This window comes from Cupressus sempervirens, chromosome 1 (genome assembly GCF_028749045.1).
Source record: "Cupressus sempervirens isolate cs-2001-9-10 chromosome 1, ASM2874904v1, whole genome shotgun sequence".
Classification (NCBI taxonomy): Eukaryota; Viridiplantae; Streptophyta; class Pinopsida; order Cupressales; family Cupressaceae; genus Cupressus; species Cupressus sempervirens.
Window position 1 is genome coordinate 599,764,852 of NC_143118.1, and position 26,914 is coordinate 599,791,765.

The window sequence follows — 26,914 nt, forward strand, 5'->3', positions numbered from 1 at the left end:
AAGTTTCATGACTAAAAGTTAGGTTTTGATTATTACAAAGTTTATAAATGTAGGACTTGACTAAATATGCAAATCAAATCCACGAAGTCCAAGAATACCTGCATGTAGAAAACCTATCATGGAGAAGAAAAAGATAAGAAGAAGCAAGGGTTTGATTTGAAAAAAATGTAAATTGTATATTCAGATGAGGAAGAGATTAAAGAGTGAATGATAATTACAAAGAGATCAATCCTTAGAAAAGGAGATCGAAACTCGAAAAAGGTAACCTAATAAGTTACAAAGGGTAACCTAAAAGTGAAAGCTATTTAATAATTATTAAATAATTATTAAATAAAGAAAGCTAAAAGACGCATAAAGAAAAATCTTAAGAAGGGAGAAAAGGTAATTTAATAAATGAAATTAAATTATCCTTTTTCTCTCCTTTAAGATGAGCAACAATGCAAGTACAAACAATGCAGAAAGAGCAAGGAACTACAATGCAATGTAGAAAGCAAACTTGGGTCCCAAAACAAAGCCTAATGAAGTACCCAATCACAACAAAATCTCTGTGAAAGGGAGAAATAAAAAAAATTTGGTGGGAAAAACTCTACTCCAAAAAGAGATAGTAGAAAAACTAGTGAAGGATATAGACGCCTCCAACTAGAGGAATGTTCCAAAAATATAGGAACAAAGAAAGATCATGAAGAAAACCACTGAAGCATGAAGAAGCCACAAACTCTGTCAAAAGAAACTTGTTGATTTGAAGAACCTCCTTTAAAAATGAAAAGAATATGTCTATATGGTAGATGATCCATCTCACCAAAATGCATAGGCATCCATCCACTGCAATCGCCTAGTACATAGGACAAGGGTAAGGTGATAGGCAATTGAGAAAGTGGGCCAAAAATCTCCTACAAAACAGAAAGAACCAAGAACATCAAAAGTGAGGAAGAGATACAAACACCTATAAAGGCACGTGTCACTAACACATCGTGGGGCTAATGTTATGGAAGGGGCACTCACTTGAGTAAGGAAGAGGGCACTAAATGGCAATCAACTGTCCCCCCATGGCTCTTTATAATATAGTGCGAGTACAATAAATCACAATGATGAAAAAGATCTCAAAAAAAAAGGAGAGACAGTTTATCTTAGTGTGTTTGCATAAAAATGCTTGCAAATGATATCAACAATAATAAAAAAGGGAAAAGAGCCAATACAATGGATAATACAACCAAAAAGAAGGGATCCCATGTCAAGAAAATGATCCCCGGACTTGAAACATCCAAGATATTCTCCATAGAGCAAAAAAGCAAAAAATATGATAGAAGGAGCATGGAGCAGAATCTAGAAGAAATTATAGTATTTTTGAAAGTAGACAGAACCAGCTTTTCAAAAATATAACGTTTTCGAAAAACAGAGATGGGACGCTCAAGATATGTCTTCTAGAGTGAAAAAAATGAACAACTATCTTTGACTGCTAAAACAGGCAACCAAACTGCATCAAAATCAAAAAATACTTACACCAATATCTCCGTCTTGGAACCAGCTTTCTGGCACATTTTTTGGATCGAAAAAATATGCTTGTATGCTCAAGTTACAGAGAAAAAACCAATAGGGCCCCTAGAAATGCATAAAAAATATAATTTTTTAAATAAAAAATTTCATAAAAAATGTGCCACCAAGCTGGGCGGAGGCGGAGTAGAGCAAAGGGTGGTGGAGCTGCTGGTGCCAGCGGTGGGTGGGTGGCACCACTGGTGATAACTACCGGCGATTTACCACAACCGCTAGCGGTTTCCGTGACCACCAACAGTTTTCCTAACTGCAGTGGCCAAAAACCACACAAATTTAAATTTTTTTGTGATTTTTTCAATTTTTTTGCCTCATAACGCATGTCAGAGGCCGTACGACCCTGCCAGGCAAATTTTTATTGCCTCCCCGAACAACGTTGTCCAAATTAGACAAACTTTATATGGAAACATGGGTTTTGACGCCTTCTAGATCCATCCGTGAAGTCCGTTTGGCCTCAAACTGCTCCGAAAATTAGTGACCCCTTTGTTTTCTCAAGAAATACCCAATAAACACCAGATCTAATCTGCCAAACCCTTGTTCTCCATTTTTTTCCAAATACCGAACAAGCTACAACATATCTGGCTCTGATACCATGTAGGATTTGAGCAAATATGCAAATCAAATCCACGAAGCCCAAGAATACCTGCATGTAGAAAACCTGTCACGGAGAAGAAAAATACAAGAAAAGGCAAGCGTTTGATCTGAAAAACATGTAAATTGTATATTCAGATGAAGAAGAGATTAAAGAGTGAATGATAATTACAAAGAGATCAATCTTTATAAAAAGAGATCGAAACCTGAAAAGGGTGACCTAATAAGTTACAAAGGGTAACCTAAAGGTGAAAGCTATTTAATAATTATAAAATAGAGAAAGCTAAAAGACACATAAAGCGAAATCTTAAGAAGGGAGAAAAAGTAATTTAATAAATGAAATGAAATTATCCTTTTTCTCTAACAATAAAGACTTTCATCTCTAAATCCAATGGAAATGACTTTCTTGATATTAGAGTTCTTGGACCAAGATAAAACTTTATCCTCTTGGAATGTGATTCTGAATCCTTGATTAGCAAGACCAGAAATAGAGACTAGGTTTCTCTTTATTCCTGGTACATATAAAACATTTTTGAGTTGTAGGGTAACTCCTGAATTTAGGTAAATTGAACAAGAACCAGTTCCTTTGATAGGATGAGTAGAGTTATCTCCAATGGTAACTTCTTCTAAGGACTGTATAAAGAAAGTTTCAAATTTGTCTTTGAAACTGGTAATGTGTCTGGATGCTCCACTGTCGATGATCCAAGTGTTGTTTGAGTTTAATTCACTTGAAAGGGCTCTAAGTAAAAAGCATAGTTTTCTCTTTCTTCGTTCTCTACACCCTTTTCTTTGATTTCTGCTAAGGTTGCTTGAATTTTCTTCTTTTTGGGGCAAAAGCTATGGGAGTGACCAATTTTATCACATTTAAAACATCTAACTTTGGACCAATCATGTTGCTTGTATGATTTGTTAAATTCCCTTTTGTTGTATTTGAATTTTCTTTTCTTGTTTGATTTAACATGAAGTTCTTGAATTTCTCCCTCTTGATTTGTACTTAGTCCTCTTGAGACTACTCTAGATTCTTCTCGTGTGCATTCATTCTTAAGTAAATTGAATTTAAGGAGTTCGGGTTGAGAGCTTAAACCTCGGATAAATGTTTCCTATGATAGAGGAAGACCTCTTAGAGCTATCATGTTGAGTTCTTTGTCATCAACTCAATTTTTCATTGTTGCAAGTTGATCTTTTAGTTCAAAAATCCTTAAAAAATATGAAGTTATAGATTCTCCATTTTTCATCATTATATATAGTAGATCTTGCTTTAGAGTTAATAATCTACTAGTATTGTTGATTTCAAATGTATCTCAAATAGTGGAAAACATTTCAAATGCAATCTTGAGACTAGATATGGATGGAAGAATATGATCTTTTATAGAATTTATTATGATTTTTATTGCTTTATTATTATGTCTTTTTCATTTTACTTTTTCTAGTTCATTTTTAGGCATGGATATTTTTTATTCAATATATTCCTCTAACTCCATTTCTCTTAATATTATCATTACTCTAATTTTCCATGAAGAGAAATTAGATGCACCCTCAAGCCTATCTTCTAGTCTCACATGATTCGCCATTTTAATAATATAATTTAACCTCTTTTTCTTTTAAAATCTAAGATTTTAGATTTTATTCTGAGTAATAGTTTTTCTTACTAAAATGGCTATGATACCATATTAAGTTTTATGGATCTCTGATAGATAAAACTGTTACAATAAATATGAGAACAATGGAACTCTTACCTGTATTACTGGAGAGCAAAGTTGCCCTCCAAATACTAATGACCTCTGATTTTGTATGTAAAATCTACTTCTTCGAATATTGCTGATAATGTGAGATGTATATTGTATGTAACAATGATCCTAGAGATTAGATAATAAAGAAAAGTGCTGATGATTATTTGAGTGCAGATTGTTGAGTCTGAGATGTCATATATTGATGTTGTTCTACAATGATCTGATTCCCTCAACATATATATATATATATATATATATATATATATATATATATATATATATATATATATATATAGCAGCGAAGGGTCATGACCCCTGTAGAGTCATGGCTCTACATGGCCTTTGGCCACGAAGAGTCATGCCTTTACGATGGCATGACCAATAACTGCCTTGTTAACACAATATAATCTTTAACATAATGTAGTCGACAATCACAAGTAATATTGCCGCTACTTGCAATGTTTGATAATATCATAACCTCTGCTGATATATAATGCAACCAGTCGATGTTCTCTCAGTCGATAATGTTATTGGTTTAATCCAAACTATATACATACATACATACATATATATAACTACAATGAGCATTTATTTGAGAACATAAATATAGATTAGTATATTAAACAAGCATCATTTACTTCTTCTAATGCTAAAACATTAACACTAAGCATATAGTAATTTCTTACCACTACGTAAGAGACATGGTGGAAAGGAGAGCTATTCCAATGGAATATATTAATATAAGTGATCAAATCATTGACATTCTCACCAAGGCTCTTCCTAAAGTGACGGTTGATCATTTCAGAAAGAAACTTGGTATGATTGAAATGTAAGTTTATGAGATTGAGTCTCAACTTTATAGATTTGTATTATTTTAATAAAGATGTTTAAAGTGTAAACTCCTTTGTCATATGTGTAACTTTATGACTTATGGGCCTACCCTATGTACATTATTAAAATGTGACAATTTTTTATAATGAAATGTTGATTCTAATACTATAAGGTGACGACTTTATAACTATTAGATTACTATCATGACGAATATCATGTGACTTGATATTCATGGTAAAATCATAATAGTTAAAAGAGCATATTGATAGATATCATGCGACTTGGTATCTATTGAAGATCAATATGTTCAAACTCATGATGGATATTATGTGACATAATATCTATGGATATACCATGATCTTTTATAGTAGATATCATAAGACTTGATTTTCTTAAATATATCTAGATGATATCATTTTCAAAAGGGAGAACTTATATATATGCATTTTTTCTTCCCTAGCTAAGAGGGAGTGTTAAAGCATATAACTTTGGTCTAACAATAACTGTGATCAACATATATGTACAACGATATAATCAATGCACAGTTGAAACCGATCATTTAAGGCATGATCAAAACTTATTTTGATTCCTTTGATTTTAGATCACTATCAATCTATACTTTATATCAAGTTGTAGTTCATAATTATTGGTAATACATTATTAGACTTGTGTTAAGTTTGTAACAAATCAGACATGATTAGTTAACATCGAACTGGTGTGATGATGAATGTTCATGTCTCCATTCAGATACATGACCATTCACCCTCACACCCTTTTGCATAATGTGTATACTTGATCCGCCCAAATAAACAAGGCATCAAAATTGATTAATGCAAGCATATCAAAGGATCAAAGGACATTTCAAGTTCAAGAACATTATATTATCTTTGTTATTTCTGTACTAACTTGTACAGATTCTAGAGCAAATCTATCATTTCTCAATAGTGTTCATACCTGCAATAAAAATTGTGCATCAGTCAGCCACGAATTTGAAATCTAGTAAGAAACTTTACAACCTACTCTATTTTGAAGGAAGCCCCCTCCTTGGGACCCCAGCCTCAGTGTGGATTTGAAAGATGATTTCTACATGTAGATGCTATCATGATTTGAAATTTTGGGGGGCCTGCACTAAGCCTCAACACTTAATATGTACGGTTTAAGCTATACACCATGGAACATAATATTCACAAGATGAAGTATCAGTTTTATGCCACTAGTCTTGCAATAAGCTGAATGGATTTTTATGTGGATAAGAGATATGTCTGTATATATGTCCATTATGGATTTGTTACTGCATATATACAATCTTTAAACCAGCATTGCATTAACATGGTTAATAGCCAAGTAAGGAAAGGGAAATAACATAATATACAAGAAACCTACCCATTATAAACATGACACTACATTAAAGTCCTGGATGATTGGTACTCTACCTATCCGACTATTACACTCTTATATCATTGGACTTTCCACCGCGGAATTAAATAGTCACATTTTAAGATTATTCAACTAATGGGAGCTCTAGGATGTGAATAATCACAGCAATAAGAGTAAAGTACAAAGAATTGTGATGGCGGTTTGGACTGAAAGGAAATTGGAAACATGATCAACGAGATGTCGAGATAACCATACATTACATGCCCATAGAGGTATGTTTGTTGTACAACAGTATTTAATAAATGATTTAATGCCAATAAACTTTCAAGTAGTTAAATAGGTTTGCATGATGCCTATTTCATTTCTTTATGTCTTGTAATTTCAAGAGCAAAAGATCAGTACACAAAGTAATTTAAGACTAAAATGACCAGTGAGTGCTGCAACCAGACCTAGCTGCATTTCACAAAACAAAATTGGAAAAGACGGATGAATGCACATAAAGATAACAAGAATTGCACCCAAAAAGGCTCAAAACTAAAAGTTCATTTTACAAGACACTTTACATGAACATTTTAGCCAGTTTCTGTGACTCTGAGAATGGTCGGGCTTTGATTTGAAAGTGTTACCAGGAATTCAATTGGATCACCTTTTAGGCAACTTTTTATGAAATAGAAAATCTTATTTTATGAAGGCTTCAATCTATTTCCTTATCTGTTCTCCAATTTCCTGCTCGCCAAATAATTATTCACACCCTGTGATTGCAAGTACACTCGAGCATGTTTGCAACTACCTCTATCCAAGTTCCATGACATAATCAAAGTTTGTTTTCAACATCTCTCACTATGCATTGAGCAGATGCAAATGTAAGTAAAAAAAAAATGCACAAATATTGAAAGAAACAGAGATGTCCTTGCATGCACATAAGAAGGAAATGAATGGGTCAAAATTTGAGATCACGTCTCAGTAAGGGAAAATGCTCAAGTCATCATAGGTTAGATTATTTATTCCCATCTTGGAAATTTCCGCTTGACATTTTCTTTTCAACAGGGCACTTTTTAGCAATACATGATAACAGGTATAAAAGCTTTGGATAACCAGTGTTTCATTCAGAGAATAAGGGACAATTCATTCTTCAGCTCTAGCACTAGACCTCCAGTTCATCAAGCCTTGAACGTTTCAATTTTACACCTAAAGAATTTCAAGGATTATGCCAAAATGAGGCCTACATAAGCTGCAAACAAGGACAAGACAGACGAGATTGCATAAGCACTTGCAATGATGCAAGGTTCTTTCACTCCACTAAGCTCGAAGTGGTGATGGATAGGTGCCATGCGAAACAATCGAGAGCCTACACCATTAAGCCATTTCGTGATCTTGAAATAAATTACCTGTTGAATAATATACCATAAGTTAGTATTCAAGAATATATATAAGTCAGACCATTTACAAATACAAAATATAACTAATATATATAAGAAGATTATGGCTAACAAGTCAATCTTAGATGACTTTCATCCATGGGCTTAGAAATGGGTATGCTCTAGTTTTGTAATTAACATATTAATTATTTTCTTTTTCACTTTCTTGGACTTGCCTTAAGTGTATTCCCATACATGGAACTTACTATGGTCTAGATCTAGATGTGAGATTAATTATTTTTTAGATTTTCTATTTTGGGTTAGATCCACTAGACATCATGTGCTTTTAATAAATATCTATAGAAGGGTCTCAATTTGAATGCTTTCTTCATCCCAACAATGGTTCCTGAAGAGTGATCAAAATTTCAACTCTTCAAAAAGTTGCCCTTCATATTTTTTTCCAGTATTTTTCTCTAATTTATGAAACGGAAGCTTTGACTCTTTCAAGAATCAACATTATTATGTCTCTTTCCCTGAAACATAGGCTTAAAGTATTCATATGTAGAAAATCGTGCCATGGTTCCCATGAATCAGGGAATCTACATAATAAATTATTTTGAGGGATAAAACAAATTAGCAAGTTCAGAGAAAGAAACCCACCGAAGGGACCAATCTGAGAGGTAAAAAAAGTGTATAATTATGTACTTTTCCTTCTGAATATTGTTGAGGATTCTTCCTGTGAGTTTAGGGTATTCAGATCTTTTAATACAAATGATTTTGTATTTCTTGACAATAACTAAGGTGGGTTGTTACATGATTAAGACCATTATATACTGCTGAATAATCAGCTTGAACTTACCAATGCTAAACAGTCAAGCCATTCGTATTTTTGAAATTCAAACTAATTGTGGTTGCAATTTAGCGTCTTCATCTGAGGTACATCACAGATCCCTGAACTCTAATTTCCACTCCTTAAATATTAAGGGTGCATTTGAAATTTCGACAGAGAGAGCTATTATTGTATGGGATACATTTAAATGATAAGAGCAAATGGGCTTCCAAAACAGAGCTCCAAAATTAAAACCCCATAACGGACATGAAAAATTATCCATATTGGCTAAAATATCAGATCTTGATCTAACATGCTGGGTGTGGCCTAGACCAATAGATGATGGCAGATAAAATCCCCGACTTAGTTAGATGAGCTACTCCCTTGGTTGGGTATCTAAGTAGAAAGTTGCCCCAGACATGGGGAATTTACCAAATCAAATAAAATGCGTCGTAAGAAGCCTTAAGGCTTACGTATTACTCAAAACAAGAAATTAGTGCATGTTTCTTGAATACCTGCAAGATAACAGACACAGTTTCAGCAACAAAGACTCCGGATCCAATAAAAAGTGGAAGGAACATTCCAGAACAAGAAGCCATAGCAGCCAGAGCTCCACCCAGTGCCATAGATCCAGTATCTCCCATGAAGATAGATGCCTTATACCTATTATGCATGAGAAAACCAATACAAGCTCCTGCCATTGATGCTCCAAATACAGAAAGACCTGCAAAAAAAGATAAAATTCTAAGAAAACATCAAGCAACTGCGCAATGCCTACATCATGAATTAAAAAATGAAACCCCATTTTTGCATACAATTATGAAAATCCAAAACAAAAAATGCAATTTTGTAAGAAAAACATTTTTCGTCTCCCTCTCAATTAGACAGCTTCGAGTTCTCTAACAAATTGCAAACAAAGTTTACTACTACCTACCCATCACATGGAGAGAATAAAAGGAAACAATAAGTGACAACAGATAAAAACAAAATTGCTATAGTGCAATACAGCAAAAGATAGTATCTGTAAAGAGTTGTGAACAGGAAGACTTGCTTCTCAATATTTCAACATATTAAATCTGACTATATTTTATATGGCAATGACCAATGTTTCGCAGAGACATTGTGAGGATCATATGTAATAACCATCTCAATTATTAAAGGCCAAAGACGACTAAATCAATGAACAAGACATACACAATGCATGATCATGTTAAGACATCAATCTCTATGAGCAGGGAGAGATTAGAAGCGCCAATTAACAAACATTGTGATAAAGATGATGATCTAGTTTGAAGACAGGATGATAAAGAGTAGGGATATTCTAGAGAAGAAATGACTGTGAATGATATACAATGATCCAAAGAGCGCATGATGCAGTGGGCAATTATTATTAAAGAGCAAGATAAATATTGCAGTGTCTATAAATAGCACTTAATGTACCAACTAATTAAGAAACAAGCCAATCCAAGGAGAAGATGTGATTCACTGAGAAAATTAATTAATTAGCAAGGCAACGCAACACTCTTGACTATGACAGTGATAAGAAATAATCAAGCTAAGCCGCCAATCAAGATACCAGAAGGTGTGGTCTTTATTAAGTTAAAAAGAATTGTTTACATAAATCAAAAAAGGGTTCTGTCCATTCGAAAGGGTTCCTCTTTCAAGACATGCCACCTCTAACAAGGGAATGGAGGAAGATATTTAATCATAAGGCAAGGACCCATTGAGAGATATGTGAAGAGTTTATATGTTTATTCTCATTTATCTTAAGCTTTCCAAAGATCCTTAGACAGCTGAGCAAGAGAGAATATCAACTCACCTCATTACAAGGTAAAGAACACAAGTACAAAGACAAAATTCGGAGACAGTGCCAAATGTACAGCAGGAGTATAGAGATCATATCAGGAACATTTATCTGATTGACAAATAGTCTCCATATGTGTAATGCATAATCATTGTCATATTTAGAAATAGCAATAGGACCAAACAAGATCAGAAGAGTTTATATGCATGAAACGATTGTGAATGAGTAAATACAATAATCACAATATACCATGAATATATAGTCAGATTTTAGACTAAAAAATACAATAATCACAATATACAGTGAATATATATTCAGATTTCAGACTAACTTCATTGAATGAAATTCTGAATTTGTATTGATTATGGAAGATTATTGTATTGCATTGATTTGATCAAGTCAATTGCCATAGACAGAAGTTCTACAAGTCATATCAGATATTGCAGATTATCCTGGCCAAGCCCATTAATAGATCTACCAGCATATCTAGATATGTGACAGCCAGTGGCGGAGCCATGAGCAGAAAAAGTAGCAGATACAAAGCCAGATGCATCCCTTCCATGCTGGGATCTCACTTGTAGTTCAATATCTTTTTCCTTAAAAGCTACAGATTAATGTATCATATCAGCAACTCAAATTGTCATTCCCAGGATGCTATCAATTAGATGATATAGCAGATAGCTGTATAATTCACTTGCATCCATCATTTGAAGCATTCTTTGAGTTAAGACATTTCCATCAATCTCATTGGTTGAACTACCAAACCCTTGGTATAGCCATTTTGTGTTTTAGAAGGGTTGACCATCAAGTAATTAAATTAGACTGAAAACTAATTTAGTAATCAATAATACGAAGGATAATGACAAATTAAAGAATTGTATACAAGTTATTGATAGAAAGAAATCTCTTGCAATCTGGTTCATAAGAAATCAGGCAAAACACTAAGAAATTGTAAAAGGGGACATTACATCATGTTTAAGCCTCCATTTCAAATGTAAGGAAAGTAATAAAGATTACCATATAAGGTAACTCATTGTAAGGGCTGGTAGCAATTGCCAATGACGATTAAAAGAACAAAATTATGGCCGTCCCTTATATATCAACCTTCGTTACCAGGTTTGCAAACTTCTACAAGAAAATCAACTCTGTACCAAAATTAAATAAAAGAATTAAGATAATAATTTAGGATATAGGAAGATCAAACATTTGTATCCATCAGTTAAAAGAATAAATCGACTCCAATCTTCTTCCTTCAACCTAGCAACAACAATCTGCTAGTTGAAACTGGCTATTGAATTGGGTTCCATCATATCAAGGGCATCATGGATGCCAGTTTTAGTTTATTATTCTAAAAGGAATGGAGGCATTTTTTTCTACTTTTCTCTTTTCTAATAGCTTTTGATAAAATCCTCATCAGAAAATCTTGTAACCATCATTTGTTGAACTGATATACTAAACACCAGTGATAACATTGTTATGTTCCAGAGGAAATGCCAAAGCTTTCATCTATGAACTGTGAGACAATACCCACAATATACATGATTTCTCCATGAGATCTGCACATTGTCCTCTATATGAGCCTAAATTCACTGCTAATGCTCAGACCCGAGAAGCTGCTGTTTTTAAGGAATTTATAGGCTATGCTCAGAATTGAAACAATTGTTTGAAATGGATGAGGAATTTTGAAGATTCTCTAAATTAAGAAAGGTATTTAAAAAATTTTAAACTTTAAACAATCTGGACTCTTTCTTCTGTTAAGTTTGTAGCTTCAGTAGGATTGATTCGATCATGAGATACATTGTTGATGGTAAATCATAATTTAGACATATATATATATATATATATATATATATATATATATATATATATATATATAGTATTATATATATGGTTATTTGTATTGTTGTTAATATATTATTATTATCTAATGATGATTAACCATAGAGACATGTCTCCTCTCATATTTATAAGTCTTCAAATCTGCATTTGGAACACACCAATTACAATGGCAGTGTTATTACATTTGCAGAAACGATCCTAGATAATTCAACATGGTATCAGAGCGAGGCTGCACGTGTAAAAAATGGATTAGTAAGAAAGTCTGAGAAAGAAATACAAGAAGCGACTATATGGAAAAGACAGTTTTATCTCAGTCAAGAGTTACAAACAGATGAACAATCATCAGAAAGGTGATATGCCAATGAGGAATACAAAGCAGACATTTACTACAAAACATCGATTGGACTAGAAAGTCAATATTATAGTTGTTATTGATTTAACCCTTCTCCATATTGCGGATGCTAGTCTCTTTTATCTATTATGCCATTTTATATGATGGAGATATGGACGAAGGTAGGAATGGATGGAATAGGCACGGGGATATATCTAAGTAGATTAAAGGCTCATAATTACAAGAGGATAATTGAGCGAGGAATTGGCACAAGGAGCACCAGAATTCAACATGGATAGACGCATGGTGTCTTGGTTTGATCCAACAATAACAAAGAAATTTCAGTTCACCCACTTCGAGTTGTGATAAATTATCTAGAAAATTTGTTGAATTTGGATCGTGGTTCTGTGTCTGGCTTTCAAATTCATATATGAGGCTTTGGCATTTGATTGTGATACGACATTTGTGTTGGAGATATCTAGGTCATCTTTTGAAAAACTTTTGAGATATTTTGGATGTGTCTGGCAATATTTTGTAGACATTTGCTTGGACAGGGATGACAAGTACGCTCAGAAATAAGGAGTGACTTCATCAAAAAATTTCATAAATGACAAATCATTTGATACATATATTACTGAAGACTTTATGCTAAGCCCCGTATTAGGAAATAGAGATAGACTTTGAACATCAATCTGGAAACATCATAAAGATGAACGAAGATGCATATAACACATGCTAATCAACATAAAACATATTCTTTGCAGCGGATATAAACACAAGCACCAAAGAAAATAGAATCACTCTCCTCCACATCGACTAGCATAGAAGGAAGATATAGATACACAATGCATCCATTCAACCACTGGTCACCGTGAACTACTGGCACAACAGATGACAGCAAGGAGAAGATTACAGTAGGAATCAAACAAGAAGGAACACATGTAGCATCAAAGGATATTGAACGAGTTTATAAGAAACCCATTGAATTGAATAAGGCATCAGCACATAAGAGTAAATGCCAACTGGTGGAATTGCAATGGAGAAAGAAGGAACGATTATGGACGTTCACTATAGTCTTAGAAAGACATCAACGTATGAGAATATAAAGAGCCGAATAAATGGGCATCGCCCAGACTCACTGGTAACACATTTATTAACCAGTTTGTATCGCACAAACAAGATCGCAGTCATCCTAGCTTGGACCAATTCCAATCGCTTGCATTAGTGAAGGCATTTAGAATCACCACAGATGGCGTTATTCAATATATAGAAATGCATTGTGGTTGTATCATTTTTTTGGATTACTGAGGCACATCATACTCCCAAAATATGATAACTCAGAATGAAATGTTAATGCTAGGAAGTACGTTGGATATTAGGAAGTCCAGTGGCATTGATATTTTCTTTATAATTATATAAGTTCTGTTTTGAAAATGATATGACCAGTGGAGCTTATGTTCACCAGTAGTTGATATAATTATAAATAAAGATAATAATAATATGATGGAAATATGGCCACAAAAGAGCCAAGAGAGGGCAATAGCTATACATGTTACAGATTGCATATAAATCTGACAGTACATTATATGACAGGCTGTAAAAGATCCAGAAGCTGCAAAAGGAGTGTTGGATGATTAAGAACAATACGCAATCATTCCTTTGTTGAAGAGCTATATTTTATTGCACATGGAATAGTGTGTGAACACCTATATTAAGACATCAATATTTACGAGGTTCATAAGTAGATTGACTTCAAGATCTGGATTTTTAAGTATCGGACTCTATGGGAATCCTATATTAATTAATTATATAAATTTATCAAGGAGACATATATATTATCTACGATGAAAGTGTGGTATTAAGGCAACAGTCTTGTATAGATTGGTTGATATACATAACAGAGGAGCAAAACAAATTAATCCTACAGATAATATACATAGAGGTTTGGTGTATATTACCCCATAGAAAGATGGTTTGGGCATTCGGCAGAGCATTTCATTTCATGGGCTGGAAGGAAATAACACAATCTCAAGGGATATCAATGAGATCATTCGACCATATATATTTGAGTAATAAATTTGTGAAGGCGCATCAAATGTCATGAACAATACAGATTGAAGATAAAATGCATAGAGAAGTAGAAGGGGAATTCTATAAGTGATTTTGCTTCAATTCTTGGTGTTCTTGTAAATGGTAGAAACACGGACTTAGAGATCCTACACATCAATTACGTGGTCTCTTTGATCATCGATTCCACTTCTCTAAAAGCCAAGTTTTGTAGTGAAACAGATAAAGTCTTTGCGTAGGTTGAGCTCTCTATAGATGGGCTGCTCACCATTTCCTCTATCAATAAATTCGTGGTCATTAGTTTCAAATCAATTGGGTCTTGGAAGTGACTAGAAACTCTATAAAATGAAAAGAGTGGGGATTTTACATTGTGGTGGGGAATAATAACCAATGTTGCATTTCCATTTGAACCATCCTTTGGTTTTCTACACATGGATCTTCATTTGAGCAACTTGTATCAAGGATGCTCATGTGCAGATAAGTATTCTTATCTTTTATATTTACTTATTGCAGTCTCTCTCTTATTTGTAATTCTACACATGCTATAAGAGTTGTTTGCCTTGATCTTTTCCTTTGTGTCTGAGGATGTTCTTGCAAGGAAAGAAGGCTGGGTAAAGTGAGACTTTTGAAGAAAATATTCGTGATGATTGAAATTATGAGTATCCTTCTATATTAAGAGGGAGTCTCACACTTTTGCAAAGGCAACGTAGGAGCTCAAAAGATTGATATTCAGAGAGAGTCTAGAAATACATGTGTGTGACTGTATGATTTTGATGGGCCTACTCCTATATACATCATGAGGAAGTAATGACTTCTCACCAAAAAGTCAGAAGATCGATCCCAAATTCAGAGGAGTCTGACAAGCATCCTTGAGCGAAGAGAGCCTCTAAGGGAGTAACTACAGGACCTGACTTCCCAGGATCATTGTTCAAAGGGAGAATTTTGAGGTGCAATCCCTAGTGAATGATATCTTCTCTATGAGGGAGGAGTTCTAAGTGAAATTCCTTGCAATGCATTCTTCTCTGTGAGAGAGAAGTTGAGGTAAAAGCCATTGTTCCACCTGTTGACTTGGTTCATGGTGGTTTCTATTTTGCATATGTGGTATGTAATGAAAGGTGACGATCTTTCATCGATATATATTCGAAGGTTGTTATTATGAGGTGACGATCTTATTAATAGCTTGACCTATTATCATGACAAACTACATTAAGTTGTTGTCCTGGAAAGCCGGTAGTCATGATAACGAACATATCATGATCGGTCTACAGTAACTTGTTGTCCCGAAGTGTTAGAGATCATGATACTTTTCATGGTAGAGTTCATGACATGTTGATTACTAGTTATCTGATCGACTTCATTAAGTTGTTGTCACGGAGTGTTGGAAATCAAATAACTCATATCCTACTAGGATATAACATATTCTTTTGGTAGGCATCAAGGATTTGAAGCTAGTTCACATACCAATACAATATAAGTATGATGAATATCATATAATTGATATTTCTTGTTGAAACATACTTCGGATTTTATTGAAAGATAGCATCTAAGTTGATGGATATATGTTGATATCCTTAAATATGTCATTCCAAGAATATCATACTGAGATGATATCTCTTCATATATTTTAGAGCATAATGTGCTCTATAACAATCCTCCCTCGCTAAGAGGGAGTGTTAAGTTTGTAGCTTCAGTAGGATTGATTCGATCATGAGATACATTGTTGGTGGTAAATCATTATTTAGACAAATATTCTTATATATATTATATTATATGTTATTATTATCTAATGATGATAACCATAGAGACATGTCTCTTCATTATAACACATGTCTCCTCCTCTCATATTTATAAGTCTTCAAATCTACATTTGAAACACACCAATTACAATGGCAGTGTTATTACATTTGCAGAAAATGATCGTAGATAATTAAATATCTTCCCTGTCTAATTTCTATTTTTCCTGAATATTATAAAATCCCTTTAATTTTAGACATTATTTATTGTGAATAATTTATCTGTTTCTATAGTGCTGAATTATATTGTTGTCTCAACACACCACATTTTGCCACAACTACCTAAATACCCCAATTAATAGTCTTTGATGAAGTAGTTGGTACCCTCAGTGTACACCCTAGATCTAGATCTAGTGTGAAGCGAGCCCATGATCCAAGTGCCAAGGATTCAAACAAGGTTTTTATTGTGGGTTTGTCCTGGATGAACCTAAGAGAACCTAGAGCAAACCTACATTGGTTTGGACGATTCTTGTTTTTTTATCCTATTTTAATCAATATTTACCTTTGATTTTGACACTGTTTCACAAAAACAGGATCACTAACCCTATAAGTCACTTTGAAAGCGTTTGAAATATTAAAAAATAGTAGTTTTACCATCACTTTTGTTGAACTTCCGTTCTTGCTTGCAACTACACAAAAAGAATTGAAGATTAAACAATGAAGCTTTCAAAGTGGGTAAATTGTTGTTCTTGTGCATATGCAAGAGCCTATTAACTACTAAAGAGATTGTAGAGCAAGGTTTTTGGAAAATATATAAGATTTTTCAGGTTATTTTTCCTACATTTTTGTTTTACAAATGAACTCTTGTTTTGTATTTGATTTCAATTTCTTGTTTTCTTTTGGTTCTATGAATTTATGTTTAAAATATTAAATTAATTAGGTCATATGCTATGTTCTCCAAGGCAGCATTCCCTACCCATACAAACACATACCCATGCAAAGGCTGTTCGAAGGACATGAGCCTGCCTTGGAAACATCCCTAAACTGTCCCTAACCCCCAACAACAATCAGAAATGTCTCGGAACAGACAAAAAACTGCATCAGGCAATCCAAAAGAAAATCACATAGTTCAAATTAAAAAAATTCTCTCATGCCACATTCAGCCTTAAATGTGCAAAAGGTATCTCCCTAGTCCATTTCCTAAAATCCATTACCAAAAAAATGCAGCAGCAAAGTTCCAGGTAAGAAATATTATGAAGAGCAAGCAGCTTAAAATATCAAACTAGGGCAGCAAGGTGCACCATTAGTGAGCATTGAGCACCAAGCAGAAGTAGGGCACTAGCAGAGGTAGGTGTAATGTTTTTTTCCCATGTTTTTTACAAATAACTTTATTTTTTCTATTTTCAATATGCATCATATTCCTTTTGTTCATAAAATAACATGAGCAGTAGCGATGACTCATCAAGGTGTGGAAATGGTGTGAGTCAAGGAGAACAGACCCATAAGTTAAATATTTAAGTGTCATTTTACCATTTTACCCTATTCTTCCCTTATGCCAAAGGACATTTTGAAACCTCTAAGACTGTTTTCCAATTTGTGACAACTCAAGACAAATAAAAAGAAAAATAACAACTGGGGAAAGAAAAGGCAGGGTGTGGTTATGTCATATTTGCAACAAAGGTTTTAATGTTCTAGTTATGAAGCTCGTATACCATGTTGAAGTTATGAAGCTCTAATAGCATGTTGAAGTTATGAAGTTTTGATACTATGTTGAAATTTGCAACACAAACATTTGAGGATCAAACAACAAAACAAAAGCACCTTCAACAAGGAGACCAACAAGAAAAGAATTGCTACATATCTCAAAAGGCAAAGATTCAAGATTGCAAGATTGATTACAATGAATACAATGTAATGCTTAGATAGAAAAGCACATCTCTTAAAAAACAAAAAACTTAAAAAGATAAGATAAAGTAATATGTGATATGCAAGTTAGAGGTGTGTGATATGCAAACTAGAACTGAAAAAGCAATTTGGAGCCCAACCAAACTGAGTTAAACTAAACTAAGCTCAACTAAGTGAACTTAAGCTATGCATGCATGTGCAAACATGTGCTCAAATATGCACGTGAATATTATTTAAGCATGTGCACAATTAATTAGTGCAACAATATCAAGTACAACAAAACTACACATGTGCAACATAAATGCATGATCTAACATTTAGAGCAAGCTGCACTATGGCATGTAGTCACCTCTTGGATATTGCAAGATAGAGGGTTTAAGGTTTGTCCAAAATTTAAGGCAGCTGAGAAGGCAAAGATTAATAGATTGTGTATGGAGGGTAAAGAAAATTCCAAGGGTAAGCCAATGGCAATAGAGTCTACAAAATCAACCATACCAATAATGGTCGTTACTGGTACTAGTGATGCTTCTACGATAGAAAGGAGAAAAAATAGTGGTAGTGAGAGGGTAGGGAGTAGGGAGAATTGCAAGGATGCTAAATATAAAGCACAATAAGTGGCAAAGTCTTCAAATTGCCAAATTTTTCTTTGCCCATTCCATCCCAATTTTTGTGGCATGTCAATAATATTTCAAATAAATGTTCAAAGATGGAATTTCCGTTGGTCCTTCACTTATCCTCTTCTAGAAAACATTAACTATGTTACCTTGATAAAGATAGCAAAGGTGAATTTAGTGATGGACATGAGGCTATGGAATCAAGATATGACCCAAGCACAATGCAAGTCAATTAAACTCTAGACAACACATAAGCTTCACCCTTGCTAAAGCATCCACCAGATCACTCTTACGTTTTTGGAAGAAGCTAGCAAAGTGAGGAAGAATCCAATTGATTATGTACAATCCCCTACCTATTCTATTTACAATTTGCACTGCAGAAGGTAACCAAATCTCATAAACTAGGTACTGTCATTCTGTCAAATACTTTGTTGAGCATCACAGACTGAAATATTCAACAACTGGCTAATTCTGATTTCAGATTTTCAAAGAAAGATACAAGGAAACTGTACATTCATTAAGTCAAATATTTTAAGAATGAACCTCACTTGTAATTCTGCCTTAAGTTCCACATTTCAGTTCTGTTACATCCCAAAATTTTGACCTCATTAAAATTATTATAGCCGTTGAGTTGAATGGATTTCTCTTTCCTATTCATGTGAAAAGGGTAGTTAAATGTAACCGTTGTTATCAATTATTATGTATAACTGTTTAATGATGATGGTCATTGTAATGTCCCCCATTTCCAAGATCAATTTTAATAATAGAGTGAACGTAAGGAATAAATAACTGAACAAATAAATTATAATTATAATTAAAATAATAATTATATTGATAAATACTAATAATATCTTATAAGAATAGAGTATCCAAATTCTTATTTAATAAATAGATTGATAATATTAAACTAAGTTATCTTATATCATGTCTATTATATAATTATCATTGAATTATTATTATAATAGAATAATATATTATAATTAAATAGTATTATCAATAAATAAATATAAAATTGAATACAGATGCAATCAGTATAGGAACAATCAGAATATAGAAAGGGCCATACAAACATATTATATTCAGTGATTAGAAACAGCAACAATTTATACAGCAGAGATATTAGTCAACTATATATGCCGTGTTGTATCCAAACATTGAGAAAGGATTACGGATAGTCGAGTTCGACATTCAGAGCAGTGGTTGAATATTAAACGGTGGCAAGTAACAGAGGAGTCCGATGTGTACATCAAACCGGCTAAACATTTGCCCTGTCATAAAATTCAAACATATGTTATAAAGAATTGCAGTCAGCAAATAAACAAGCCAAGTTGATTTCCCAAGACAACGATGGCATATAAAAGACAAGGAATCATTGTTTGTATTTAAAGACTATAAATATATTAAAGGTCCGATAAAATAAACATCAAACATCAACGTCTTGACCAATAGAGGAAGCGATCACATAAAAATGGAGTGGTATAAATAAGACATTGACAGATATGAAAGAGACATAATTGGAGATAATACTACATATAACAACAAACAGAATCCATGTATAGTGCGACGTTGAAGGACATTAATTTAACATCATCAGTTCATTTGTAAGCTGCAGCAATACCAATTAAAGCACAGTAATTTATAGTGTCTGAAAAGTAGAGTTTCAATGATACCAATGATATTGTGCTTAAACTTGTGAAGTCAGCCATGAAAGCCAAACAAATTATTTTGAAAAGGTTAAATGGAGAGATTAAAAGATTCATTGATAGGATGTAGTAGTTTATAATTTAATACAAAGTTTATGAAGTGGTGCAATTATAATTGTGTAAAAGTATAATTAATTTTTAAGAGTTGTGAGTTTTTATTTTGAAAAGTCACAACCGTATATGGGTGAAGATATAAATAAGACTCTTTTATTCTCAAAAATGGAGGTCAGCAGCTGGGATGAGAGAAGATCAGAAATAAAAATATATATTCAGATATTATAGATCTGATATATATTTAATCAGAATTTGTAAATAAGTGTGAGAGAGAAAAATCAATCCAATCTAGGGCTCATTCATCAAGGCATCAATAGAACATGAAGAGAACATATCTATTCTTTTAATATCTCCGTTGATCTGTTGCTCAATATTTATAATCTGGTATTAACCAGTTATGTCAATACAAAGAAAGATTAAAGGCAACTTCAATGTTGTAGACACTAAGCTATTATATTAGACACAACAACTTATTCATAAATTGCTCAAATAAATCCACATATCATTTTTTCTATTTACATTGAGAATCAACAAGGAACACCTGGCTAGAATACATTGTGGAAATCAATAAAGGAGATTCAGAGATAATTGAGTATCTATATACATGATCAAAATACTAATGTTAGAACTCTAAAGGAAGAAGTTTCTTAAAGTTAAAGTAAATAGTCCTCTAAATCTTGAGAGTTAGATAAGGGGACACTACAGTCATTAACCGTTATTTGTCATATGTTGATGATAGTAGTTAGCAGTTGCTTGGCTTCAGAATTATGGTTATTGACTAATTTCCTTATTATTATCTATGTTAGTTGTTAATATGGATTTATCATGGGAACTTGTTATTATTGTGGAAAATGTTGCATGGGTGATTGCAGGAGCAGACAAAGGGCAGAAGCATTGCTTAACGGGATCTATGGAATGGGGTACTACTTTAGTCCATCTGATCGACAAATATGACCTCTAACTATCTTCGTAAGGACCTAGCGACTTGCATAACAGGATACAATCATTGGACACGCATGAGCTATTGGATAATCATTAAAATATTAAACATTTTAACTTAATCAAAATACATACCTTTAATGGTTTATATTGAGATTCTCATCACTTCAAATAATACATATATATGTATGTGCACATAAGTATAAAAGTATGGTGCCACCATAGCATTAATTTATACAAGCTCATATCTATTAAAATGCGTATACCTAAATATGTATATACCTTGAGAAGATATGAAGATAAAATAATCTTCCAATTAATACACGTATTTAGATATGCATACCTTAATAGGTACAATCTCAGATAAATAATAATAATATAATGTCACTATTCAAAATAATATATATATGTGCAAAAAATATATATATATATAGGTATAATTTAATAATTATCCTTTTTGATTTAGTAACCTTTGAATTCCTCCTCATAATTATTTGTCTTCATAAGAGGCAAGAATGTACACTTGGCATCTCTTATCGGTGGTTAAAGTAGTTGGTTTTTCTTTTTTTTTATAACTGCTCAAAGACTCACGGCTTCTTGGAAGCCTTTTCTTCGAATGTCTTCTTTTATATACAAGTCGGAAAAAACCCGACTTCAGCATTATTACCTCTGCTCCCTCTTTTTCTCATCATTTATATTTGCTGCATTGGGATCGAGGACAAATCTGAGTCATAGTCTTTTATCCGATTTGAGCTTTGCATTTGGAATACGTATTTCACAAGAGCCGACTGTATGGAAACCAAGCCGAGCTTCATACTTTTATTGATCAGGTTATGTGTCATGTCCCCAATTTCTGCCCTTCCTTAGTGACAACATTTCTAGCAAGGTTGGTCTATTATCTGGTTCCCATAGGCCAGCAGAGTGTAGAGGGAACCAACCCAGGGACTTTGAGAGTCATGCATGAGCTTCCCAAGTAGTTTGGAGCAGTAGACAACAGTTTCCTACAATTTAGGAGAGATTCCTAATTTGTAAGGATTGACTAGGAGTGGTCTAGGAGACATTTGGAGACCTCGGCAAACGTTTTGGAGACTTAGAGTGCATCTCCTATTTTTTAGGAGGAACTCCAATTCAGTGACAATTCTCTCAGAGGTGCACACAGCAGGGGAGTAATTGGGACTCAATTTTGGTTGATTGGGGCTGTCTCCTACTTTTTAGGAGCATCCCTAGATTTTAGGGATGGACTACCAGTTGACACATCTTGTCTGGCATCAGTCACAGACAGGTGACAAGGCTAGATTCATGTTTGATTGGTCATTTTGGGTCTTTTGGGACCATTTGGGAAATATTTTAATATATTTAAATATTTCCTAAGTTGGTGATTAAATAAATTAAAATAAGGTTAAGAATATAACCATTTTGGAGTAATAAGGGGATTTTGGCTTTCAGTTGATCAGGTACACCTATGTGTTAGAGCTCGTTGGAAAGGTCTCGAATTATTATACATGATTTTTACTATCTATAGACTTTTTGGTGCCTTCAGCTATGGAATTTTAATAAAGTAATGTTTTTCCTATAGCAAGGACGACTTTAAATGGGAAAATGTTATTTTATTATATTTTATTTAAAGGACAAAGTGTAATTTCCCTTTAGGGTTCGATTTACAGTTGGAAGAGGATATAAGGAGATGGAGACCTAATTTCATATTATCTTTTGCATATTGAAAAACTTGTTTTTGTGAATTGGCTTCGAGAGAGCAATTCTTCATCTGGGACGCAAACCCTAGGTTCTGGATTGGCTGGGACGTAGCCCTCAACAGTTATTGGCATTGGATTCTTTAGACAGTGTGCATTGCTATCAGGGATAGAGTACACCATTCTTTATTGTGGATTCAGGTTGTAGATTTATGGTTTCAGCGTTACAGATTGATTCTTTCAGATGGGACGTGATTCCTTGCAGTCTTATGGCTGCTATTTGCAACAGTTTGGCATCATTGTTGGATGTAAGCTCTTTGGAACTGTATTGGATTTATTATTTGGCTTTATAAATCAGAAATCTGCCTGGTACGATTTATAACAATTCTGATTTGGTTCTATGTTCTTATTTATTTTCAGTCTCCTCTCATGTTTATTGTTCATTATTCATTACTATTGTGAAAACTATCAAAAAACACAAAACAAAAACAAAACCTTCTACAACTTCTGTCTATTCTCAAAGACCATCAAAGAAATCACAGGAAAATATAGTTTATTAATTTAAAAACTACAGCAGATCAGCAAGGGCATCTATCAGGGATCTTTCATTATGTGGTCAGCTCTTTCATTTCATATTGCTTTATGTATGCACTCGAAATTGCAGATGTAAGAATTGAGTCAATAATTCGATGTCTTATTGTTTGACTGTATATCGAATAGTATATTTGATGATTTCATCTCTCCCTGATTAAGTCTAAATCAAATGTATTTGTTATGCCAAGACACCTCTTGTTTTCAATTAGATTCCATATTCAATTTATTTCTTTGTAAATTCTTAAGAAGAAGTTCTCGGTTCATAGGAATTGTATTATGACAGTAATGAAATTATATTATTCTTTTCATGAGCTGAAGTTCAGCAAAGGAGTTGAATCACTCTAAGATTTAACACCTAGGACTCACCCGGCTAGATAGCCAAGAAAGAGGGTGAAGAGGTGAGAGAAAATCTACAAGAACATGAAACCAGAATCAGAAGGGATTCAATGAACTTATGACTTTTTAAAAGGAATCATTAAATAGCTCATACATGTTAACTTAATTTATCCTGTTGTCAAGTCGAGCAGTGGTGATCGGGTATTAGAAACCCATCCAAAAACCTTGGCCAAGGTTGTTAAAGGCATGCTTGCCTTCTAAAGATCATATGATGTCAGTAGCACCAGTTATTCAGACATGTCCATCCATAACTGTGGACATTCTAAACACCAGTATTACTCGGATGGCTGGATTAGTAGTGCCCCAAGTCTAGCCCTGGGGTAGGGAGGGCCTTTCTTTTCAAAAGATTGTGTGGAGATGGATATGGTCCGTAGTTGGGAGGTTAAGCCTAAGCTAATGCTTCTCCTTTTATCCGGAAATTGAGGCTTGCACAACCAGTTCAAGACTCTCCGATTATTTTTGTATATTTTTACTCTCTTTGCTATGCATTTACTTCCTCTTGTATCTTAGTATGAATGGTAATGTTTTACTTTACTTTTATATAAAGATGTTAGAAAGCAGTTATTACAATTTGTAGTTAATTCAGTTGAAAGTTATTTCAATTAATATCTCATGAAATGGATTTTAAAATGTTATGATTAGTAGTTTAGTTGAAATGTTACTTTCATATTTCAATGAAATTAGATAATAGTTTCATTCTTTTTAGTTAAGAAAATTTGTTTGTTACAAGTTCCTTTGATGTCTACATCTATTTGCCTCAAGTTTGCCGAGTGTGCTTATGCATAAATAACACCAATATTTTCTGAAGTATGGATCAACAACAACCAGACTATATCTACTCAAAATAGTCCTGAATTACATGAGAAGAATAACACAAATATACTTTTGAAAAAACAATAAGGCAGAGACTTTTATTACTATATGAGACGTCAGTGAAGCCACAATAATTTAAAAGCATAAACATAGGCTTTTGGTTCAAACTACCTAAGGTCTTACCTCATATCAGCGCCCATAATATATGTATAAGTAATCACCAATTATTCCATTTGTGTGTAGTTGTGTGAACGTACAGAACAATGGTCTTCCTAATAACCCAGGAGTCAATATGAGTTGGTTGAGGTTATCCAGTATACTGTATGCCCTGCCTAGGAAACCTTGGAACACAAGGATAAACATGCACTAAATAATTTTTTCTTAAGATAAGTTACTTAACAACGATGTAGAGTAACCAAGTGCAATAATTAAACAAGGAACATGGCATAACCTACATGTTCACCTAGCAAGCGGAAATCTTTCCAACACTTCCAAAGATCCCCAAGCATGAAATAATAACTTAGAATCAAAGACCACACAATTACAAGGGTCCTCAAAGAAGATCTGGAACATCCACAGATCCCAAGACGGGGATACTAAACTATCTATCCCAAGCAAAATGTTTTTTTTAAACTGAAAATAAAAGTTTCTAGCATTATTAAACAAACATGTTTGTTTCCCAATAACGATAACATAAGTAGAATAGTAAGCAACAACCTTCAAACGGTTCTACACAAGACAAGGGCTCAATGGTACAATCATTCGTCCACTAGACACCATGTTGAAGCCCAAATGTTGAATCCTGAAATTTGACTACATCTGAAATCTCTTGAAAATCTCCAAAATCAGGGATATTTATCTTAACTCCTAGAAAGTTGAAACCCCTCTCAAATATATATATATATATCTTTAAGTATACTACTTAAATGATATTTTATATATGATCCTAGTGTTGAATTAGCCTGGAAGGCAACCCTGAGCACCCAATGAACCAACTGAAAAGGTCAAATACATCTCCCACCATCCAATGATCAAAATAGGGCAGAGACAACAGTTTTCCATCGCAAACACCAAAGTATATGTAGAGACATCAAGTCATCAACGCAAATGCCAAAATTCGCATATGCCAAATAAACTAGTGAAGTCCAAAAATGATACACTTCAGTGAGATCGCAAACGACAAACCTCAAGCGCAACACCAAACTTCCTAGACACCAAAACTCGCAAACGCTAAATAAACTAGTGAGGTCCAAAAATGGCACTCTGGTGAGGTCACAGATGCCAAACTACGCAGACGGCAAACAAAAAACGTCGTTCTGATGATAGACGTCTTAAGTCACAAACCAAAGATGGTGCAAAGGCCAAACAACAGGCAGAGACACCAATATACAAATTTTAAGGGAAAAAGCATAAGGAAATGAATACACTGACATGAAGTCAAAGCACAACAAGAATACAACTACCTCCACACCGCAGAGTACCAAATACATGCAAATTGAGGCAATAGTCACTCGAGTGCATCAATGCAAGAATGTAAAGCATAAGATGCTAGGCTAGATGAATATCGATAAAGAGTGAGCATGCAAGCTCCAAATCCTGTAGTTGGAGGAAGTTTGTCCTTTTTCACCAGTCCCCAACAGTAGTATAGTTAGCAATGTCTACCAACCATATGGAACTCGTAGGCCCAACCTGTCGTGCTTGTGGAGATAGTAACCAAGCCACAAACAAAGGCATACACACAAGCAAGGAGTGGCTAACACACACACCAAAAAAATACAGTCTCATAGGCCACTACACTATCCACTACGTATACCAGGGCAAAATGCAGTCATGCATGGAGAACACTCAACATGATATCCAGTATCCAAAAGTAATCAAGGACACTAACAATCACAGTGCACCAAGGGTACTACTAAGTACTAACAAAGGCTTAGTGTGGAGACATGGGAAAGGAGTGTCATCACACAACTCACAAAGCCTGTGCAGCATCAAACTGCCCTTCTCTCATCAAGAATGTTCGATGGAGCCATATCAACATCCATAGATGACAAAGCTATAGCGGCACCATATCAACATCCTCAAATGATGGAAAGGTATTGCACTATATCACATCATCAACGACAGTAAGGCAAGACATACGATATCTACGTCCTCGGACCTCAATCGA

At 34.0% G+C, this 26,914-nt stretch overlaps 1 protein-coding gene across 2 annotated transcripts in view; it reads right to left on the reverse strand.

Moving 5' to 3' along the window:
* Nucleotides 1–6,602: 6,602 nt before the first annotated feature.
* TRANS11 (translocase 11) overlaps nt 6,603–26,914 on the reverse strand; it is a 167,935-nt gene continuing 147,623 nt past the window's right edge. For both annotated transcript variants that reach the window (XM_089832319.1, XM_089832324.1), the window contains 2 exons: nt 8,780–8,988; nt 6,603–7,465 (listed from right to left, as the gene is read on the reverse strand). In XM_089832319.1, coding sequence (XP_089688445.1) covers nt 7,283–7,465; nt 8,780–8,988 — 392 coding nt within the window. In that variant the 3' untranslated portion in view covers nt 6,603–7,282. The remainder of the gene's footprint in view (nt 7,466–8,779; nt 8,989–26,914) is intronic.